General features: G+C 41.6%; 1 protein-coding gene across 1 annotated transcript in view; it reads left to right on the forward strand.

Moving 5' to 3' along the window:
• Positions 1-21,430, forward strand: part of LARP6 (La ribonucleoprotein domain family member 6) — a 41,987-nt gene extending 20,557 nt beyond the window's left edge. The window contains exons 2-3 of the mRNA XM_018560494.1: positions 16,588-16,798; positions 19,858-21,430. Of these exons, the coding sequence (XP_018415996.1) occupies positions 16,588-16,798; positions 19,858-20,904 (1,258 nt within the window). The 3' untranslated portion in view covers positions 20,905-21,430. The remainder of the gene's footprint in view (positions 1-16,587; positions 16,799-19,857) is intronic.
• The last annotated feature ends 1,540 nt before the right edge of the window (positions 21,431-22,970 follow it).

The following is a 22,970-nucleotide window of genomic DNA, read 5'->3' on the forward strand; positions in this document are numbered from 1 at the left end:
GCACTGCAATGGCTAAGTGCTCGTTTTTGTCTAGGTGCTGAAAAAAAAAGTTATACCCACCCAAACCGCCAATCCAGCTGCCTGCTTCTCCGGTAACTGAATCCTCTCTCTTTCTACACTGCAGCATTGGAACGTTCCTCAGCATCCTCACGTCTATACACTGTGTATAGAACATGATGATTTATAGGACCTTAGACCGTGGAGAAGGAGAGAAGCTCCAGGAGGAAGCCATCTCAGAAAATCAGGTGAGTATGACTTTTTTTTAGACAAAAACAAGCAGTTAACCCTTGCAGTGCAGGTGGTAGCCCCACTGCAAAGGTTAAGAAAAATTGCATTGGACAACTACCCCATATTCTGTCTGCTCCAGTTTTGATAAATCCCCTTAACAAAAGCCACAGGCCACAGTTAATGAATGCAGCTATACAGGGAAGCAGGGGTTTTCTGTATTGAAATCTGCACATTTTAGTTTATATATGGAGTGGTAAGAAAATAGCGTCTCTTCTGTTCAGGCTCCGGGAGTTCTATTTTTACACTGGGGAGATCTAGACGCAAACAATAGAGCCTCATTCACTAATCCATTGAACCACGCCTGGCGTAGTAGAAGCGGAATCCAATTTTCCCCCCCGTCGTGCCACGTCTCCTGGTAGCTTTGTTGTGTCCATTTGTACAGTTGACGTTCTGTGATAAATAGACACCTGCGATTCAGCAAAGGAAATATCTGGAGGCATGACGATGGGGGACTAGAAGCAACGCTGCAGATGAAGGGGAATCTGTTGCTAGGGAACTGATAATCAGATTAGTGTCTCTCCTGCATGCTGATCATAATCTCGGGCAGAATAGCCTGTTACAGAAATGCAAAGTCATATTGACATAATAGGCCGGCTAATTAAATGAAGTGAACCGTACACTTCACCAGCACTGATGTTTTAATATTACAAAGATCTGCTATTCTACAATACCAACCTAGAAGTGAAGATGGGATTTGCATGATGCGGTACCGGCAAGCCTATCACTTTTTTATTTAATCAACTTTATTCATTTCCTTTGATTATCTCCTAACCTTTAGCCCTCCAGCTGTTGTGGAACTACAAGTCCCATAAGGCATTGCAAGACTTACAGCTGCAGATGCATGATGGGATTTGTACTTTCATATAAACTAATATCTGAAGTGGAAGTAAAGGTAAAATTACAAAAAAAGGCTGACAGGTACAGTTTGAATGACAGAAGAAACTCTGTGAGGGGACTTTATTAAAACTGGAGCAACAGAATCTGGAGCAGTTGCCCAACTAATCAGCTTCTCTCTTTCATTTTAAGCTTTCATCAAAGCTTAAAGTGATATTAAAGTCAAAAGTTTTCTTTAGCTATTTCAAATGCTAATTAAATCATTTACTATGGATGCTGCTCCTTGATGGTTAAAATATTTAGAGGGTTATTCACAAAAGGGTGAAGAGTTTGGAGAAGGCAGGAGAAGTGACCAATCTAGGACAAGATATCCGATTTGGAAAAATTCTCCAATTCAGCTCACTTTCCAAATCAGCTATTTTGGCCTAGATTGGTCACTTCTCCTGCCTTCTCCAAACTCTTCACCCTTTTGTGAATAACCCTGTTAGTTTCCTGCAGAATTAGCTGGTCCTGTGAGCACTGTCCCTAATATCCTGTTTTAGGGTGGCTCCTTTCCCTTGCAAGGTCCGATGGAGTCACCCTTGTATGTGCTAGTAAGTGGTGTGTATCCCTACAAACAAACAAACACAACAGAGCAAGCCATTCCCTTTCCTCTTTTTCTCCACTCTTCCCTCCTCCTACCTTTCCCCAGCTAGTAGATGGACAGCTGCTGGAGACTGTACTCTCTTCCTGGACAGGAAGTTCAGGAAAGTCAGGCTGTCAGAGTTGGATCGCTGTTCAGACACATGATCACTGTATGTGTTTGGCGAAAAATGTAAAGTTATACTTTGCTGGGCAATGTATATTTGTTTGATCTGGATTCATTATTGAAAAAAGTGTGAACATTTAATACTACTTTAAGCGAACAAACAGAAGAGAGAAGCTGAGAGAACCGCTCCAGATCCCCAGATCTTGTAGGTCTCATTTGTCATACATACTTCCTTCCTGTCTGTCAGTATTTGTGTGCAATGAGCCACGCATTTACAGGTCAGTGCACAGGCTCAACAAGGTCATGTGTCGAAATGAAGTAATTTCCGTGCACATGTGCAGGAGTTACATCATCCCAACCAGGCCAGTCAAGAGGCTCAAGATGCTAAACACGAAAGAAGACCGGATGAAGATGGAAGCAGAGGAGGAGAGCACTAACATCGCAGCACTGGAGAGGATCCCTTGTGAGACAAGTCACCCATAATGTGCTAATATGCTATGCATACTAGCACATTATGGGAAACACCTCCTATTCGCTATCCCATGTTCATGGTGGCAGTGAATGGGCACCATAGGAAATGATAGGATCTCTCTTCAGATCACAGATGTGAATGGACGCCATAGGAAGTGATAGGATCTCTCTTCAGATCACACAGATGTGAACGGACACCATAGGAAATGATAGGATCTCTCTTCAGATCACACAGATGTGAACGGACACCATAGGAAATGATAGGATCTCTCTTCAGATCACAGATGTGAACGGACACCATAGGAAATTATAGGATCTCTCTTCAGATCACACAGATGTGAACGGACGCCATAGGAAATTATAGGATCTCTATTCAGATCACACAGATGTGAACGGACGCCATAGGAAATGATAGGATCTCTCTTCAGATCACACAGATGTGAACGGACGCCATAGGAAATGATAGGATCTCTCTTCAGATCACAGATGTGAACGGACGCCATAGGAAATGATAGGATCTCTCTTCAGATCACACAGATGTGAACGGACGCCATAGGAAATGATAGGATTTCTCCTCACATCACACAGATGTGAACGGACGCCATAGGAAATGATAGGATCTCTACTCACATCACACAGATGTGAACGGATGCCATAGGAAATGATAGGATCTCTCCTCACATCACACAGATGTGAACGGACGCCATAGGAAATGATAGGATCTCTCCTCACATCACACAGATGTGAACGGACGCCATTGGAAATGATAGGATCTCTCCTCACATTACACAGATGTGAACGGACGCCATAGGAAATTATAGGATCTCTCCTCACATCACACAGATGTGAACGGACGCCATAGGAAATTATAGAATCTCTCTTCAGATCAAAGATGTGAATGGGGGCTTATTTTTTTTTGCCTTTAGTAGGGCACTAAAAGCCTTTGTCATATTGTATAATGAAGTGTGATTAATCCCAGAATATACCATTTGCCATTCCACACCACAGATCGAACAGCTCCACGATATTCCTGCACTCAGGGATGTTCAGGGATCAGACAATATTCATTAGGTCGGAGGCAGAAACCACTGGCTTAAACAAGTCCATTTCCTATCACATTACTCCACAACCTCAGATAAACACATAGCAAGCTGGAACGGATCACATTTCTGCCTTCATCTATGCAGATGTGCTGGAGGCATGGATTATACTGGTGCATGTCCTTCCGCAGGCCGCCCGGCACACTAAAGGGATTTTTATAGAAAGCGTGCAGCAAACTGCACTATGTAGACTGCTTTAGCTTCACAGCAGTCAAAGGCTTGTGCCAATTTCCAATCAGTTATCTGCCTCTGACATGCCGTTGCCCCACCAGAAGGTTTTATCAATTTTTATGCCAAATAACAATTTATATAAATATTTATATTGTGTATTTTTGGTCTCTGAATTCATCATAGCACACATTTTCAGCTGAGTGGATATGCCATTAGCTCCAGGGCCATTTTTGGGTAAACCGGCAATCTCCGGGAGGAGGGAGGATGGATTACATTGTTGGCAGGGATGAATGGGAGGCAGGAGGGAATATGAATGTGTGTTAGAAATCCTGGCCAAGGTTGTGTGTTAAGCTCCAGATACAGGAAATAGGAGATTTTAGCAGCATGGGTTGTTGGTACATATCTAGGTACAGGTGCTATTAGGACATTGTTTAGCATTTACTGCTAAATCAGCAGATCCCAATAGGGCCCCGTTCACACCTGTTGCGTTTTACATGCAGCGGGTTTTAAAAAATCCTGTTTTTTGCATCTTTCCTGCAATTTCACCAAATTGCGCATTCTATAGAGTTCAGTGGTAAAGCATGTAAAATGCCCCACACAGGTGGGAACCAAGACAGATGCATTTGTACACAGGGAAGGAGTGAGTCCTAGTTCACACCACTGCAATGCAACATTGCAGTGGTGCTCTACTGTAGGGTGCACTGGTGGCTTGATTTGAATGGGCTGCCTACCACAGCTTAATCGCACTGAAAGAAATGCATGCACCTTTTTTTTTAAATTGCATCACACCACATTGCATAGTAATAGCTTACCATGCAATGTGGTGCGATACAACGCACATGAGATGGGCTAGATGTGTTGGGATACCATCAAGAAATAAATGCATGCGCTCTCATATTGCGTATATGTGAATGGAGCCTAACACAGTTCAAGGTTGCATAGGAAATTGTTAAATTTTTACATTGTCCCTATAGTTACTATGTTACAGGTTATTTGCAGTTTGTTAGTCAATATGTTTCAGTATTTCATATTAGCAGCAGCATAATCTAAATGTTATGGCTACTTTTTATATTATCAATATGAAACACGCATACATTTAGTGCACTTCATAGAGAATGTTCTGCAGTTTGGTGCATTTTTAGAAATAGGACATGTACCATTTTTGTGCATGTAAATGTGTTCAGAAGGTGCAATAAAATGGCTGATAAATAGCCAAAATCGTCTATCAGGCAGTTTTGTACATTTCACCATAGAAAATTTCCTAATCTGAGTGTTTGTAATTCAAACACATAAAAACGCATTTTTAAGGTCCTTTTCACACTTGTGTATGTGTTTACAAAATCATGTTACCTTGTGCATTGAGGGGCACTGTGCTAAGGAAGCCAATTCATTTTTAAGGGGATTGCCGTGAACCCCAACCCATGAAAAAATGTGACGTGCATCATTTTCGGCTACGCAGTACACCACAACAAACAGTAGCTCAGGTGCCTTAGTTACTGTATGTAAGTGTTGGGTTGCCAATCTAAATGAATAATAACATCATTTAATGTGCATTGTGGTGAAATTATTCAGGCCAGTTATTTATGCCAATTGTAATGCATGCTTGTCTAAAAAAAAAAAAAAAACATTCACATGTGGTCCTTTAGCACAGATGTCAATTTGGCTTTATGAAAAGGCAAAGGTGCCTAACCCCACAGCAACAAGTCAGAGTGCGACTTTCAGCTTTGAAAGATGATTTCTGATTGGGGTATTTGTATAGGCTCTCACTTAAAGAACACTGGAGACTGGGCCCCTTCATACCTATATGCATTGACCTGGACTAAACCCACACCCATAGACCAAAAACTGTGCCTGCCTCAATTTCAGTGCAGAAAGGCAACACACATATCTTTTTTATTACACGCATCGCTGAGGTGCATTAAAAATGAATGGCAACGCACTTCAATGCAAATACGCAGTGCATTGTTGTACCACTCATAAGTGCTCAGTACATTGCACACGTATAGGTATGATCTAGCCCTAAATGAGTAACTTCAGACAAACAGCCAAATGTACAGTTGAAATACTGGCAGGTTTATTGGTTTACCTGCCATTGGAGTTGTAGTTTTGTTCCACCACTCTAGTGATTTATGTACCTCATCCACCCTGAAAGGTAGACCACTCTTCTACTTTTGGGATTTACATACTGTACCTCATCCACCCTGAAAGGTAGACCACTCTTCTACTTTTGGGATTTACATACTGTACCTCATCCACCCTGAAAGGTAGATCACTCTTCCACCCTGAAAGGTAGATCACTCTTCCACCCTGAAAGGTAGATCACTCTTCTACTTTTGGGATTTACATACTGTACCTCTTCCACCCTGAAAGGTAGATCACTCTTCTACTTTTGGGATTTACATACTGTACCTCATCCACTCTGAAAGGTAGATCACTCTTCTATTTTTGGGATTTACATACTGTACCTCTTCCACCCTGAAAGGTAGATCACTCTTCTACTTTTGGGATTTACATACTGTACCTCTTCCACCCTGAATGGAAGATCACTCTTCTACGTTTGGGATTTACATACTGTACCTCATGCACCCTGAATGGGAGATCACTATTCTACTTTTGGTATTCATACAGGTCTTCCACCCTGAATGGAAGATCACTCTTCTACTTTTGGGATTTACATACTGTACCTCTTCCACCCTGAATGGAAGATCGCTCTTCTACTTTTGGGATTTACATACTCTACCTCTTCCACCCTGAAGGGAAGATCACTTCTACTTTTGGGATTCATACAGCTCTTCCACCCTGAATGGAAGACCACTCTTCTACCTTCCTTTTAGCTTTACTGCTAATTGGACAGAGGGATTCTGATCATAGCATTGATTCATTGTCCAATTAATATTATTAAGGTGGAGAGGTGACAGAAATCTGCATTGCTGAAATGAAAAAAAAAAAAAGAAATGTTTGATGTTTGTCCACATGCCTGACAATGCATTCTGGCAGAGGTGTGTAAATTACAAGTTTGGCTAAACAAAACTGCAAATCCTTTGGCAGGTCCAGTAAACATAACTCTAGTTCAGCTGTGTATTTAGCTTTCCTAGAGTTCTGCTTCCACATGCAATATGCCTCCAAGTTCTATAATCATGTAACACAAAGCCCAGCGTGGGCTGACACAAGGGCTGACCTGTGAAAACCCCATCAAAGAAATGAGGATAGAAAGTGGATTGGTCCTCACAGCAACCATCTTTTTGTTATATGAAATTAAAAAAAATTCATCTTTTTGTTATATGAAATAAAATAAGGAAGCTGCTTGGTTGCTGTGGCTCCATGTTTTATAGCCTTGTGGTTTCTTGGAAGGAACATCTTCCTAAAAGAGTGCATGGCTCATTTCCACAAGGTTTTCTTTTACACATTGCTGCATTTTCCAGCACAGTCAGTATGCATGTGCCTGAGAAAACCTGATTTCAGTGGAGCACATTCACAACAGTATGTTTACTTTGACAGTCACTGGAAAAAAGATCAGTCTGCTTTATTTTAGGTGCATTTACCTGCGTTCTCCCATTCCAGTGAAATGAAGGCGGTTCTTTACAACATGTATGAATCCACAACACTGAATCTCCATGCATTTGGTGTAAACATAGCCTAAAAATGGCCACGCTGATCTTTTTTTAGCTCTGATGCAAGATCTGAAAAATGTATATACTTGTCACGACTGCCAAGCTCCTGTGAGCTTTGCTTCTTGATTTTCATTCTCCTTTCAAACAATATTTCCAACAAAATTGTATTTTAAGTATTACATTTCACACATTAAACTCCTGGTTCTGATATATCCAGCAGTTGGAAGATACAATGGGCCTAGTGATGAGCCTGGGCTTGGTACAAACCCAGTTTACCAATATTTGCCGTAGCTCTCTTAAAACTGTGCCTGCCACCCTCTCCTCAATCATCTGTGGAAATGCGCATTCCCTGCCCCGCAGCTGTACGTCGCAAAGAGGCAGGGATTGACCCTGCTGTAACGGCCGCCACTGATTGGGCCAGGGCGGGTGGCAGTCACAGTTTTAAGTGGGCTTAGGCGAACTGTGTTTGTACCAAGCCCAGGCTCATCTCTAAATGGGCCTTCTTTTTAAAGTGTCTGAGGGAGGATCTGCCTAAAACAGTCAGAGTTGCCCATAGCAACTATATTTCACATGGAAGAGAGTCTGATAAGTTGCACAGCCTGTCAGTAGAAAGTCTTCCCAGGGGGCCCAATCACCCAGTGTGTTGCTTTAATGAACCTGTGTTAAGGCATTTTAAATGGTCTGGCAGTGCAGTTTTACGCACAGAAAAACAGACATGACCCTTTTTTCTTAAGGCAGCATACCGAAACGCATGACATGTGCATTGTGGTGCACTGCATTGCGGGTACATTGCCTGCTACTGTATTAGTGCACTGGGGTGCCATTCAAAAATAATGACTGTACCATACTGCAGTTCTTGCTTTGTTGTAATGAAAATATATGAATGTGTTCTAAGACTTTTATAAAGAGTCTGTATTATAATTTACAATCCTTCTGTAATGAAGCATGCACAATCATTCAAAAGCTTACCTGTATATGATTATTGTAGACCAGGGGACTTTTTTGTGTCCTGTGATTTGTGTCCAATGCAAATATCCTCAGTTCTTGTAATTACCAGGACACAATGCAACTGAGCTAATCAGTGGCTCAGGGATATTCATCTGTGTTCGAGCAAGTAATAGATTCACTTGGGCATGGACATTCTGAAGCCTTCAGAGCAAAACAGCACTGCAGGAAGGGGTTAAACAACCTAGCTTATAAAAAGCAGTGAGGGGGAAAGGGCTGAGCCCTTTTGCACGGTTAGGCCTACATGTGGGTTATAACAGGGCCTTACTGAAGATGTATCAGTTAATGAGCACATTTATCCACTGCTTCCTAGTCCTTCTACCTTCCCCTTTTCAGGAATTGTTATGTCCTGTGTGTAGGAGTGAGGGAAAATGGTTTGGAAGTCTGTGTAGAAAGAAGAAAATACCTCTGTACAGTGCTGGGCAAGTGGATAACTTTGCAGGTGGATCAGAAGCTAAGTGTAAGCCTCAGGCTGGACCACTGTCTGTTACCTGGGCATTCAGGGTTTGGCTTTGGGCAGCTGGGCACCTCTGCTCTCCATATTTGCTGCAGACTTTACTAAACCGCTTAGGTTTTCCAAAGTGTTTTGACCAAATGAATGTTATACGGCAGCCAGATAAAGCTTCAGTAACGGATTGTTCCAGTGCTGAGGTGGGATTTACAACCTCTGATCCTAGAATAGACTCCATAGAAGAGATTTCAGAAAGTAGAGAGGAACTGAAGACTCACCTTGACTTGAAAGAAGATCTAGTTGATAGTGATTTGGAGGTCTCACACAAAGAGCAAGTGTCTGATATTGCTGTGGGAATAAACTGTCCCACAGAATTTGAAGCTGACCCTGAGGGCTTGTTGGAACCTGAAATGTGTTCAGAAATAGATATAGGTTTGGGCTTTGAAGACTTTACGGTTTTTGAACCTGCAGCAGAACCCTCCTTAGTAGTGGGCGAATGCCAGACTGATGAGGAACTGACCAGTTTATTTGGTTACTTTGAAGATTCAGTGGCCTCTGCTATGGTGGATTTTAGTTCCTCCACTGAATCAGATATGTGGTTTTCAGTTGAACCTTGCAGTGAAATGGTGTCCATGCCTGCGGAATGGCACAGATTAGGTCCGGCTAGGGGCACAGGAAGCCCTCTTGAGGTTGATCTAGGCTTTGCATCTTTTCCAGGGATTGAGTGCTATGGAATTGGAGATCATTTAGGTCAGGTTATAATAACTACAGGGCCATCTGACGGTGTTTATCATGAAGGCAAACACTTAGAAGGTGGAAGCAGCAGTGATGATGACTGCATCAGGATTGACAAGGCTAGGTATTTACATTTTTATTTAATGCTTTTTATTTTGCAGCAGAGCTGGCTGTCCATTTTTGACATTTTATATGCTGGATTTGGTGCACAGGCCATGAAAGGTATTGCCTATATTGTCACTTTCCTACTCATGCATATGTGAATGACAGTTCCTGCTGTGCATTAAATGTCACTTTATACACTGTAATGGAGGAGGGACCAGGCACATTGTATGAAAGATTTTAGAATGTTTATTGCCTTCTGGCTGTTTTTGCTAATAACTTGTAAAATTCTGTAACTAGCTGAGAAGACAAGTTTGTTCCATTAGTCTGCCAGCACCTAGAGCTATGTGTTTAACATGGCTATTCTAGTAATGTATAGCCAGCACTATAAGTACCTGCTCTTCTATTTAATTGTTGGCACACTTTATTTACACAGACTCTGTGACTGATCAAAAGAGTAGTAATGTAACCACAAAGCAGAATAGCTGTGACTAGGCACTGATGGAAGTAGGTAATCCTTGATATATAGCATACAAGTTCTGGGGCAGTAAAGCTGAACCAGTTTAAAAAACACTGCCCTGGAACCAGTATGTGGCACGTCAAAGAATGGTTAATTCTGACAGCCTAGTAGCACAAATGTATTTATTTCAGGAGAAATAATTGCAATTGCCAGAATAGTCAAATGCAGTTGATCAGTTTCCTATCAGCTAGCAGAGGATGTCTATGGAAGTTTGTCAGTGCCTTGAGACACAGTGATCAACTGATCTTGCAGAGGTCAGATGAATGGGGCAGTCATTTCATGTCTTACTAAGGGTTTCTATTCACGAAGCTGCCGAAGGATCTGGCCGTAGCTTCGGCCAATCCTTCGGCTAGCTTCGGCCCCAGGACCCCTTTGGTTCAGTAGAACCGAAGGGGTGGTGTAGGGCTATTCACAATAGCCCGTACAGCTCCCGATCATGGGCGAGCGGCTCAGTCGAGCCGAACGCATATGCATCGGCTCGGCTGAGCCGTGCTGAAAGCTGAAGCAGTGTAATTGGTGATGGGTTGAATGGCTTTGCCATTCTATGATAATAACAATTTTGTTCAAACCAAGAGAGGTTTATTGAACAGGATGCAGCTAAAGAATGGGGTCAGAGAGTGGATTTGTAATGTAAAAAGGGTTATGTTTATTGAATATACAAAAAATAAAAGAATTTTCACATTAATCGAGTGCACATTTAAATACCACTATCCCCACACCCTTAAAAATTGGTATTGCACTCCTTCACTTTAGTCCAACGCTGTTCCCTCATAATTGAGGACCATCTGAAGATCCAGAGAATATTTTTTCAGCTAGCTCTGTGTGTGAGTGTTGATTTGTACGAAAGGATCATTGCAATGACCAATTTTTAAGGGTGTGGGGATAGTGGTATTTAAATGTGCACTCGATTAATGTGAAAATTCTTTTATTTTTTGTATATTCAATAAACATAACCCTTTTTACATTACAAATCCACTCTCTGACCCCATTCTTTAGCTGCATCCTGTTCAATAAACCTCTCTTGGTTTGAACAAAATTGTTATCATGTTATAAAACAGCAGCAGGGGGCTGTTTTACTTGCGCAGCAAGTGAGTCATTAAGCAGAGTGTGTGAACTCTCGATTAAATCGGGGTGAGGTTCTCTGTGTACACCAACCCATTTGTTCGAACTTTGCCATTCTATATTTCGTTAAATGTTTGAAGATGTAGTAGCCCTTTTCTCTATTGGAAATATGTTTTCTAACTCTTCACTGCATAAATTAAGTGGAAGCTGATTGGTTAATATTGGCAGCAATACATTTTATTTGTCACCAAACTACATTACTGCTTCTATACATTTAGAGATATTTGAGCACCTCGGATTTCCAAAATACATGTTTGGAATCTGAATGTGACCCTTAATAAATTTTACGTATTTTGCCAAGGTTTGGTTCACCTTCAGGAACACTGAGTATTGGGGTTCAACCATTCTAGCAGGGTATATATTTAAGAAGGTAAATCACAGTAATCCATAAAAGCCAATCAGAAATGTTTATTTTGATGGTAATAAGTGGGCTGTGGATCCAATGGGTTCCTGGGCTTTGCATGTCTTCTTAAATAATGCATTAGGGTAATGGTGTCTGAAAATGAAGGCTTCAGTAAACCAAGTGACTAGAACAATGGTAGTTGCATTTCTACTTATGAGGGGTGTGCAGGACAGGGGTTCACTGTGAGACTACATAGAAGGGACAGGATCACTAACCATTACCTTTTAAGCAAGTTGGAACCAACTGCCCTACCACTTTAGCCAGTAACCTCCTTTATCAGTCGTTTCTCCACAGGACCTAATGGAGAGGATAGTGTGGAAGGATTAGAAGTTACTGCTAGCCGAAGCTTCTTTAGAGAGACTTTCCCTCATGTCCTGTCCTGCTGGTTATAGTTTTATCAGACAGGAAGTGAAGGAAGATCTGTAACAGGAACACCAACACAAGAAGTGGGGCTCAATCTTTCACCGCAGATAAAGTAAAAACCTGATAGGGATTACAACCCTTCCCCACTCTATCCAAAAATTATGAAAATTAGGTTTGGCTGGACATACTTTAATGACTTCTCCCTCAGGTCTTTTGGAGAAACTGCAACACATGCTCAGTGAAGAGAAATGGAGCTGCCCAAGCATTAGTAAGACAGAAGGACATTTCTATTGGGAGGGTAAGTGGCACAGTTGGCCACAGCTTGTTATAAAGGTGAAAAGCTGTGATTTAAAGCACACCTCTACCCAAGACTGTTGTCAGTTTTAGCAAGTTCAACCACATAATTATTTTTTTATCATATATATTCGGAACACTTGTGATAAGATTATCAGTAGATTCAATGCTATAGCCCCTGCAAGCCAAATAATGGGTTCTCCATAATATAGAACAAATGGGAGTCTGGCTGCAAGGAAGTAAACCCTTTAAAATAATCTGTCACTGCACATTGAAAACGGAGAGGGTGATACCGAATGACCCTCTCCCATGCTTTCCACCTTGACACTCAATTCATCTGGAACACTGTCACTTGAGGAGGAGAAATTACCATTACTTGATGTAGGCCCCTTAGAAAGATGGGGTGGTGGGGGAATGTAGAGAAGATGGGGTGGTGGGGGAAGGAAGAGAAGGAGTGGTGGGGGAATGTGGATGTGGTGGGTGGCCTGTTAAACCTGTTCCCTTACTATGGATGGGCAAAGTGACATATTTTCTGTATGTATGTATGTACATCCAAAAGAGGTGAAGGCAAAGTACTGCACTCAAATCTGACAGTTAGAATATCTGAGATATACAAAGCCTGCATACAGCATTTTTCTAGCATGTTCAAGTGGTTTCACCTCCCATTATATACTAGGGGAAATGCTAACAAGAACACTCACAATGTGCCCATAAACACTTGTTGCAAGTGCTTAAAAGCATTTCCTGTGCCCCTAAAAAACGATTTTACGTGAAACATGCCTGGGAAATGTACATTACATTTCTGTAAGCCGCTGCAAGGCACTTTGCAAGTATTCATAAATGCCTGTGTGTAAAATTGCTAAGAAATACCTGTCATGTTATTGCTGGTATGAATGGATGCAATGGATTGTTCTGCTCTCCAATGTCTGAGAAATCTGCTCAAATGAAGGGACTCTAAAAAGATCTGTCAGGATAGGTATATTGGAGCCGATCTTGCAGACTTGTTTTTAAAGGTAGGCGCTCTAATCCGTACTATTTCAATACAGTGCAGCCAGTAATGGAGAACCTGATCTATGCTTACTTCTGCTCGTTTACAGAAGCAATAATGATGGCAGCCCTGTTGCTTCTAGCATCCAAAACAAGTTGGCAGTGGCAGCTCCCATGTGTCTGCTGACAAGTTTTTCGTTGTATTTTTTTAATGCACTGGACCAGTAACTGCTTTTGACCTGTCTTAAAAACAATGTGGGTCTTACTCCTCAGCAGAATAGAATATTGGATCACAGCTAAGCAAGAATAGTATTAGCAGTGTGTGGTGTTGCCCAAGCTTTAGCAGTATTTCCAAAGGGCTTCTGAGAAACTGAAGTACACAATGTTTTCAGGGAATGTGCTAAATCTGCACACTACATTATCCTTGCGGCTGACAAGTCATAACATGGATTGTGCTAATGATGTGTCAGTCCACACTGTTAAGTATATATCTGGTTAGCTTTGTGCCTTTCATAGAATGAAAGACAGAGGATGGGACATTGCTGTTTATTATACACAACATTCTAATGCTTAGCCATTTGTTTGCATCTTGTTCCTAATGTCTTTTTTTGCTGAGACATGATTGAAATATGAGGGACTAAATATTTATTTTCCAGGGCTTGGAAAGGTGTCAGTTCACTTACCTTTCTTCACCACAAGTCCTCTACTGCATTGAAACGAATTACTCTGAATTCCCTGTAAACTTGCATCTCCACAATAAAACACCTTAAAGCTGCAGCAGCTATCTTAAGCCCACCTTCATTTCTTGTCTGTACAACCTCCATCATTCATCGATCACTTCTGCCCCTGATGTGTACTGCCACAGGCCCCCTCTCATACCTATTCGCTTTCTCTGCTATCAGCCATTTTGTTCCTGAGCTTTATGTGAAAGAACACATCCCTGGCATCCCTTTAGATGTGCCTGCAACCATTAAACTAATCAGCGGACTGCACAGCTAAAGTATGCAGCACCCAGTGGCCAACAGGGAGAAGCAAACACATATAAAGAGATCCTAGAGATGTTGTCTTAAAAGATCTGGTGCAGAATGCTGTGACATTTACACAGGCCTGTCAACCTTTTTCACCAAACCCGGAGCAAAGAGCAGCAAAGTGATGATGTCACTGGGTCTCAAAACTGATATGATTTGATTGAAAAAATAAACTAAAGTGCATGTTGATCAGATGGGGAAGGCGGAACAAAGGAAGGTATTCTATGTGTACACCAGTGCGGTACCTTTGCTTCCTGGTGAGGCATCTCCCAGCACGCCCTGCCCATACCCAGATGAAGCTCCACCCCCATCCTGACGGAGCCCCGGCTAGTGTGAAGGAGAAAGGGAGGAGACGGAGGAGCCTCCCTGTCCCTCACTTGCTCGTTACTGCTGAGGCATCGAGATCGATGACCTCAGTGTTTTGTTTTTGGACAGCTTGGACCAATTGTGCTTTGCCTTTAGTCCACCAAACCATCCACAGAGAGAGCTCACACCTCTAACAAAGAGTAGAGTCTGTGACAGCTCTGGCCTCGCTAGTTGGGTTACACAAGCAAGGGGGAAGGGCACTGCTGTGTAACCTAACTACCTGTCAAAAGCCGGATGTAATTAACAGGCAGCACTCCATCCATGACAGGTTACACAGTGGGGAGGCTTTACTGGCTGTGTTACCTGTTACAAGCCGATCTGAATGGAGAAAAAGCTGTCAGCTTCAGCCCTGAAACTGACGGCTTTTTCCTCCATTAGGACAGGTTCACACCATTTTCTGGACCAGATCTGGTCCGGAAAATGGTGTGAACTTGCCCCCAGTTACACTGCATTCCAGACCAGACAAAATGAGAAGTGTACTATTTTTCTGGTATGGAACGGACTGCGCTGGTATGAACAGAAGCCAGAAATGGCATAGGGATACATTAGGATGCATTTTGGTCCTGGAAACAATTTGGTCTGGTCTGGAGATGATCTGGATGTTGTGTGAAAGGGCCCCAATACTAGGTGAGGCTCTGCCTCCCCTGACTGCACGTCCCTGGTGTACACTGCACTTCAGCTTTAAATTGCATATAAGTTTTATGGGATTTTTTTAAATTTAATAAGGCCCTGAAAAGACTAGTGATCAAGTAATTCTTAGCAGCCAATTAGATTTCAGTTTAATGTTTGCAATGCAATATACCAAACTATGTACATCCCCGCTTTTCTTGAATTGTCTATTTAATTTCTACAATAATCACAGCCTGGTTGACATCAGTGCAGACCCATACTGAAAGGGGTTACTACATTTTTAATGCACTTGCAGCAACAATGCCATTCACACTAGTCTTACTTTGTCATAACGCTACACATCACTATACTAGCCTTTATTAGTCTGCTGCCTGATTTCCAGGAAAGGGTCAGGGTTTAATAACATTCTCTCTACGTGTCTCTGGCTTTGAACACAATTTAACTTACAGTAAAGTCTCTTGGAATAATTACTATCTGCTATATTGTACTGACACGTAGGTTATTTTAAAAGACGTACATTGGAAATACAAAGCTAGTCCTGTAACATTTAGTACGTTATGATGGGTGGCAATGTGCCGCAAGAAGCAATTATGAGCAAGTCTCTTTACAACAATGCTTTCATAGCGTCGCAGGAAATTATTGAGTGTAAAAAGAGACGCAGTATGGAAGTTGGGTATGTGCTGACATAATACCTTAAAGGAAATATGTACCGATGTATGCGTTGGCTGCCAGTGCTGACCTCACCATTTAGAAATGCCAGTTTCTTGGCTGTCATGCTGATCTAATGTTTTCAGTACATTATGAATTCAACCGAAAACAAGTATGCACATAAGTAGTTCTGATTTCACTGGCTGCAGCTAGCTTGTCCCAGGTCAGCAACTGCCCGAGACCACCATGCAGGTAGCATTTTTACAACATTGGCAGTGTCAACCTATGTATTTTTGATAACCAAATAATTAAAGTCTCCTTGTGTTATATGAAGTAACCCTTACATTTGCAGCGAAAGAACAACATAGCCAATCTGCTACCAGTTTTTCTTGGCTTTTTAGACCCCTGTTATGAGATGCTCTTAGCACTGGGAACGTCTTGGTGTGTAGAGACTCCACAGAACTATGAGTCAGCTAATCACTCGGGAAGAGAGCCAGAGAAATGACTAAAAAGATTGGCGGCAGTTACTGTTCTGGCCTGCTGATGGGTCGTATGTCTCTGCATGGGAACTGTACTTGCTGTAGCTGACAGTTTTCTTTAGCGAATAGTTTTTGTAGTCCGTGTATGAATGCTGGCACTGAGCCTTGTCTGGCTGCTAGATATATCCTGTATGCAATGTCATCGCTAATGCTCAATTTTCTGTGTTTCAGTGGAGCTGCCACAAGTGGCGGAGAGAATGACGGAGATGAGCTTGACCAAGACTGGAAGCCTCCAGACCCAGAGCTTATCCAGAAACTTGTTGTACAGATTGAGTACTACCTCTCTGACGAGAACCTGGAGAAAGACGCATTTCTGCTGAAACATGTCAGAAGAAACAAAATGGGATTTGTCAGTGTTAAATTGCTTACCTCCTTCAAAAAGGTTTGTAATGTTTTTCTCTACATAGTTTGTACTTCTCTGAAGAGCCATTGACGTTAATAGTAGATACAGGTGGACTGTGTAATGAATCCAGTTTTTTTTTTACAAGAAAGTATATTTGAACTAAAGCTTACAGTTAATTTCTAAGGTCAGAGTTGTTCCTTATTACAGTTAATTTCTAAGGTCAGAGTTGTTCCTTATTGCCCCATCTGCCAGAGCAGCAGTTGTCTCCTTTGCTTCTTCCACTTCCCTTTGTTCTCCTTTCTGCCATTGAGTGGCCACTTGTGATATAACCTCTGCAGTTCTGTACATCTTAATGCTTAAGAAGTCTCACAGTGGTGGTGAGATGTTTGTTTCAAGACCACAACTATTACATCACTATGTGAATTAACTCTGCTCTTTTGAATATTACGGGACATAAATTGATAATTGGAGATGCAAACACAATATTTTCTGCCAGTTGTCAGAGACAATAGGCATAACCGTATGGATGCTGTCTGCTCTGAGGTAGAAAAACTTGTTTTCCAGGATTAGTATGTTGCCCTATTGACAGTGTCTGTCTGATTTTATAGTCCAGGCCAATTACCATTATGGTTGTCACGATGGGGAGCAGGCACAGTGGTATAGTACATTCTAGATTTCAATGCTTTCTGTAACCTAAGAATTTCCAAACTGAGAATGTTACTCTGTACTTAACACACGAGTATGCCATCAATAGCCTGACGCATTATGCTTCATAGAAATGGGTTGAAAATGCCTTCAAAACATCCTATTTTTCACATTGTAGAGGTTTAAACTTGAGGGCTTAATTGTCTATATGCCTTCTCATTAAGGAATTGGTAATATCACACCCATGGGATTAGCTAGCATGGTGAACAGAATATAAATGTGCAGTTTCTGATTGAGCATAGATGAGTGGGAGAAAATCTCAGCATGGCTGGTAAGATATAGTAAAACATATGGAAGAGGATTTATGAAATATTCTAGCTTTTCATTAGCAATGGTTCTAGAAACTGGCACTAGAGGAAAATCAAAGTCCACGGACTGGAGTGATTGTGTCTGCATGTGTTTGGATAGGCCCAGGAGTTCTGCAGGCCAATAAAGAAGTATGGTGAGGTTTGGGAGAGAGGCTTAAAAGGTAGAGTGTTGGGTTGGAGGCAGCCCTGAGAGCAGAGGAGCCTAGTGTAGACACCCCTAGGATAGTAAATAGCCCTTAGCTGAAATCCTTCCCGAGTCCCTGGAATTTCAATCTGGCCCCTGCTAATGGGTAACCAATGCTTGTTGGAACTGGCGGGCAGTTCTTGGACACAGTTCTTGCCGACACATCTGTACTAGAGGTGTTGCTTTACTCATGCAAGTAAAGTGGCAATGAATAGCTGACAGGTAGGCATATAGAATTAAATGTGCAGTAATATTATCTGCACTTTGCTGCATTGGATCTGTTGAAGCTTTTGTGTTAGAGAAAATGAGACGCATTTGTTAAGAACTGTACCATACTGTAACCTCAACACTTTTATAGCTGGACTTCACCTGATCCAAAACATTATGTAAACATTTTATTTAATTGCATAAGGGTTCTCATGTATTCGTCTATAGTTGGATGCCCTTTTACAAACCAGCACCTCGATGGTCTAAATAATGACGTATTTGACAAATACAGCAGGTGCCGACTCAAGTTGTAGGATTTGTGCAGGACATTATGAAGACAATGATATAGACTTATCATTGAGTTGGTTCACTGAGAATAGTTGCAAATTGCTGATTGAGTATAGTACCTGCAGGTACATACCTGATGTAGTAAACGTGTAAATGGTTAGAAATGGGGATTTATGGGGACCAAAAGATTTTTGCAGAAATGCAGGCAAATGTATAAATTAGATCAGTGGTCTGGGTATATCAGATTTAGCCCTGCCCGGTTAGTAGAATATGACGCTGTGGATTCTTAAAGCATACTGTATATCAACTGACTTTTACTCAAGTAGCTGTGTAAATCCACCAACATCTCTGGAGCCAAATAAATTGTTAGATTAAAGCGAATGCATATTTTCCTTATTATGGTCAGCTCTAAAAAGTTATTTCCTTGGGTAAATATGAAATATTGCATGTTTTATGTTCCCCTTTAAGGCCGGCATGTGAAGCTCTAGTTTCCTTTTTCAAGGTTAGCTTTATAGAACTCAATGAGTCATCCCTCATCTGACAGCTAAGTAGTTGGTTTTAATCAATGTATATTATAAAACAGATAAAAAGTTTAAAAACTTATCTTAAAGGCCAACTGATTTTTTTTGTTCGGTTGCTGAGAAGGACCCTTGCTCTCAGTGTGACAGCAGTGATCGTTCTGACATTCTCACTGCTGCATCGGATTTACAGCTCTCCAATCAGTAAGGAACATGAGCTTTGCGAATTGCCCAGCTCTAGCTCTGCCTTGGCTGGAAGGGATGTCCTACCCCTGGAAAGAGACCACTGCTTGCAGACAAAGAACAAGAGATCTTCTCTAAAGCATGCTGGCAAGGAGCAGGCTTTTTTACTGTGGCTGTTTTACAAAGAGAGCTGAACTGTGAGGCTGTCCATCTTTTGTTTTGAGGCACCTCTTATGCATTTGGTTTAAAGTTAAAAAAGGACTACCAAATAAACAAACGTACCCTTGCAGTGGGGCAACCCCCGCTTTACAAGGTTTAAGTGTTCATTTTGTCTAGGGTACCTAAATGAAGCAGATTTACTTACCTGATCCTCAGTATTGCTGGCTCCCTCCAGTCTTCTAGACTGGTCCCTGCAGCCTCTTCTCCCCTGGGCTCTGGCTGCCTAAGGACTGCTGATGTACATTATCTACACTTTAGATGTAAGGACACAGAGGGACTTTCCATAACTGGAGGGGGAGAAAGGTGAGTGCTGACTGCCATGGAACCGAGAATCAGGTGAGTAAAACTGATTACCTGAACCCCTAGGCAAAACAAGCACTTAACCCTTGCAGTGAGGGGGGTAGCATTCTCTTCATTTTTTTCCTGAATATAATAGATCAATTTTGTACTGCAAATGTAATAGATATTTTTTCTTTCCCTTCACAGGTAAAACATCTCACTCGAGACTGGAGGACAACTGCATATGCTCTAAGATATTCAGACATACTTGAACTAAATGAAGATAACCGGAAAGTCAGGAGAAAAACTCCTGTTCCTGTTTTTCCAAGTGAAAACCTACCTAGCAAGATGCTTTTGGTCTATGACCTCCACTGTATTCCAGAACTGCACTGCTTGAATAAGGAGCAAGAGAATGGGGGTATGCAAGAGAAGATAATGGAGCAGCTCCTGAAGAGCTTTGGGGCTTTTGGAAGCATTTCCTCTATACGCATCTTAAAACCTGGCAGAGATCTTCCATCAGATGTGAAAAGATTCAGCAGCCGATATGCTCAGGTTGGAACAATGGATTGTGCAATTGTAGAATTTGAAGAGGTTGAAGCTGCTATTAAGGCGCATGAAACCTTAAATGCTGAAAGTGAAACGGAAGAAAGCATAAAGGTGGTTCTAATAGGTATGAAGCCACCAAAGAAAAAAATTCAGAAAGAACGAAGCAAGGATGACGACGCAAAGAATCTACGCAAAAATAAGTCTCTTAATAAAAGGGTTGAGGAGCTTCAGTATGTTGGGGATGAGTCCACAGCATATAGTTCATCTGAGCCCGATAGCAATCCAAACTCCCCAATGATAGGCCGAAAGATTCAGTCTACCAATAAGCTAAGCCCCTCTGCTTATCCAAATAATCACCTGAGTCCAAACGCCTCACCCAGAAATAGCCCCTGGAGTAGCCCTTGTGGGCAACGTAAAGGAGTCAAGCATTCTCCTCTGGCTGAAAGCATGAGCCCTGAGACTTCCAGAAGATCTACAGAGTATTCTTCAGACAGCAGCATCACTCCATCCAGCAGTCCTTGGGTCCAGCGGAGAAGACAAGCTCAAACAGTCACACAGGAAAAAAGCCCAGCGTGTAGTCCCATGTTAGGAAGAAAAATACAGAATGCAGATGGACTTCCCCCTGGAGTCCTGAGGCTTCCAAGAGGTCCTGATGGTACAAAAGGGTTCCATAATGGGACTGAAAGGAATAAGCTTTTTGCAGAGTGAATGCCATGTAACCTTATTAAACTGGCAGTGCCACCATTGAGCACCAAGCATCCTGTTATTAAACTGCCCTGCAGACAATGTTTGGGGAGCCTCCAGTAGCCAAAGGCTGGACTTTGCTTCTACCTGAAAAGAGAGAGGTTTGCAGAAAGACTGATACGAAGTCTGTATTTATTATTTTTTTATCTGATTTTCATTTGTAAACCTACTTTGTACAGTGACGGCAGTTACACTGCTTTATATTTTTATTTGTATTTTTTAGTTTTTGTTAAGCACTTTTAATTTCTATTTTCTTCTCACTGGGTAACTGAAGCAATTGCTGTGCATATGATGCTTGTCTGTAAAAGGTCATCAAAGCAACAGGTTGCATTCTCTCCAAAGCCTATTGGCAGCTAGGACTAGTTAATCCAATAGGATGTTCTAAACCTTCTGCAATGTTCATCTTACACTTCCAAAGACAGATGTGTATAAAGAATGTATATTTTCTGTGATGTGAATTAAAATGAACTTCCATAAGCATTACAAAAATTAACAGCTCTCGCTTACTGATTTGTAATGACTTGATGTGCCAGATTTGAAGAAGTCATTGAATGTTGAACGTGTATTTGTTGAATGCATATTCATGCAGCCATCCTGGTTAATGAGCAAGTACTCCATTAATTCCCTATTGAAAAAATAATTTACTGATTTTGTGCTTTGCATTGCAGGGATGAAGCTAATCCATGAATCTTTAAAACACAGTTAAGGGAAATCTTTCTAATGGAAACACAAATAGCAATAAAAATATACCCTTTTCAGTAGCATGGAACAACATTAAATCCTTTGTCCAATGTGTTTGCTGCCGGCATTCCCAATGAGTTTTTCCCCTCATTAGTTGTGACAAATTATATGCCTGATGGTGATAATGTCATAGAAGGGGAAATGAAGGAGGAATTTCCCTATTGGGTGGACACAGGAAGAAATATGGAAGTGACAAATGTCTGAAGATTCACCACTTCATCCAGGGTAACTACAACTGGCCTATAAGAGGTTTTCTCGGCAAAGCAGAAGTTGCCCACTTTCTGGCAATAGACTGTTTGCCATGCATTTGTCCTACTTTATTTAGATGTGAGGTACATTATTAAGTTTAATAAGCTGTGCTACCTCCACTTGGTTGGCTGTTATTTTGATAAAAAGGCCTCGATACTTTGCATATGCAGATCAGGACTTCTGGCTTTTCCGATTGTCTTCGCTAGCTTCATGCTTATTTAGGTCAGGGATTCAATGGGGGGAATTTATCAACACTGGAGCAAACAGAATCTGGAGCAGTTGCCCATGGCAACCAATCAGCATCTCTTTTCAGTAAGCTCAGGTAAGATTTAAAATGAGAGAGAGAGAAGCTGATTGGCTGCAGTGCAAACCTGCTTCAGATTTTGTCTGCTCCAGTTTTGATAAATTCCCTGTAATGTATTTAGACTAGAAACCGTTTTCTTTAGAAAATAGCCATGGCTTGAGTAGAAAAGCCAGTCACCTGCCACCATGCAGTAGAGAAGTCTTGCACTGTGGTCTCACTGCAGAGGTCCTTCATACTTGCTGCTAAGTTGGACCTAAAGTTCTGCAATCAGCAAATCTTGTGCTCCCTGTTGATTGGAGACTGTAAGACATTGCACGCCTTTTTATTTTGATGCACCTGGAATGTATAGAGCCGATTTAAACTGAAGTATAACTAGTATTGAGTATTCTTTGTGTGTAAAGCTTACCACACACACTACCATTTTGAATGTACAATCTCCTTTAGATCTTCCAACTAGAAGTGGCTTACAAAACCATTCACCCCCTTGGCATTTTTCCTATTTTGTTTTTATTGGTTTGTATCATTTGAATTACACAACATGCCTACCACTTTGAAGATGCCAATTAGTTTTATTGTGATACAAAGAAGAAATAAGACAACAAAAACCCTGAAAACTTGAGTATGCATAACGTTCCACCATGCCCCCTCCCCCAAAGTCAATATTTTGTAGAGCCACACCTTTTGCAGCAATTACAGCTGCAAGTCTCTTGGTATACGTCTCTATAAGCATGGCATA

Source organism: Nanorana parkeri, unplaced genomic scaffold (assembly GCF_000935625.1).
Source record: "Nanorana parkeri isolate BGI_ZX_2015 unplaced genomic scaffold, ASM93562v1 scaffold459, whole genome shotgun sequence".
NCBI lineage: Eukaryota > Metazoa > Chordata > Amphibia > Anura > Dicroglossidae > Nanorana > Nanorana parkeri.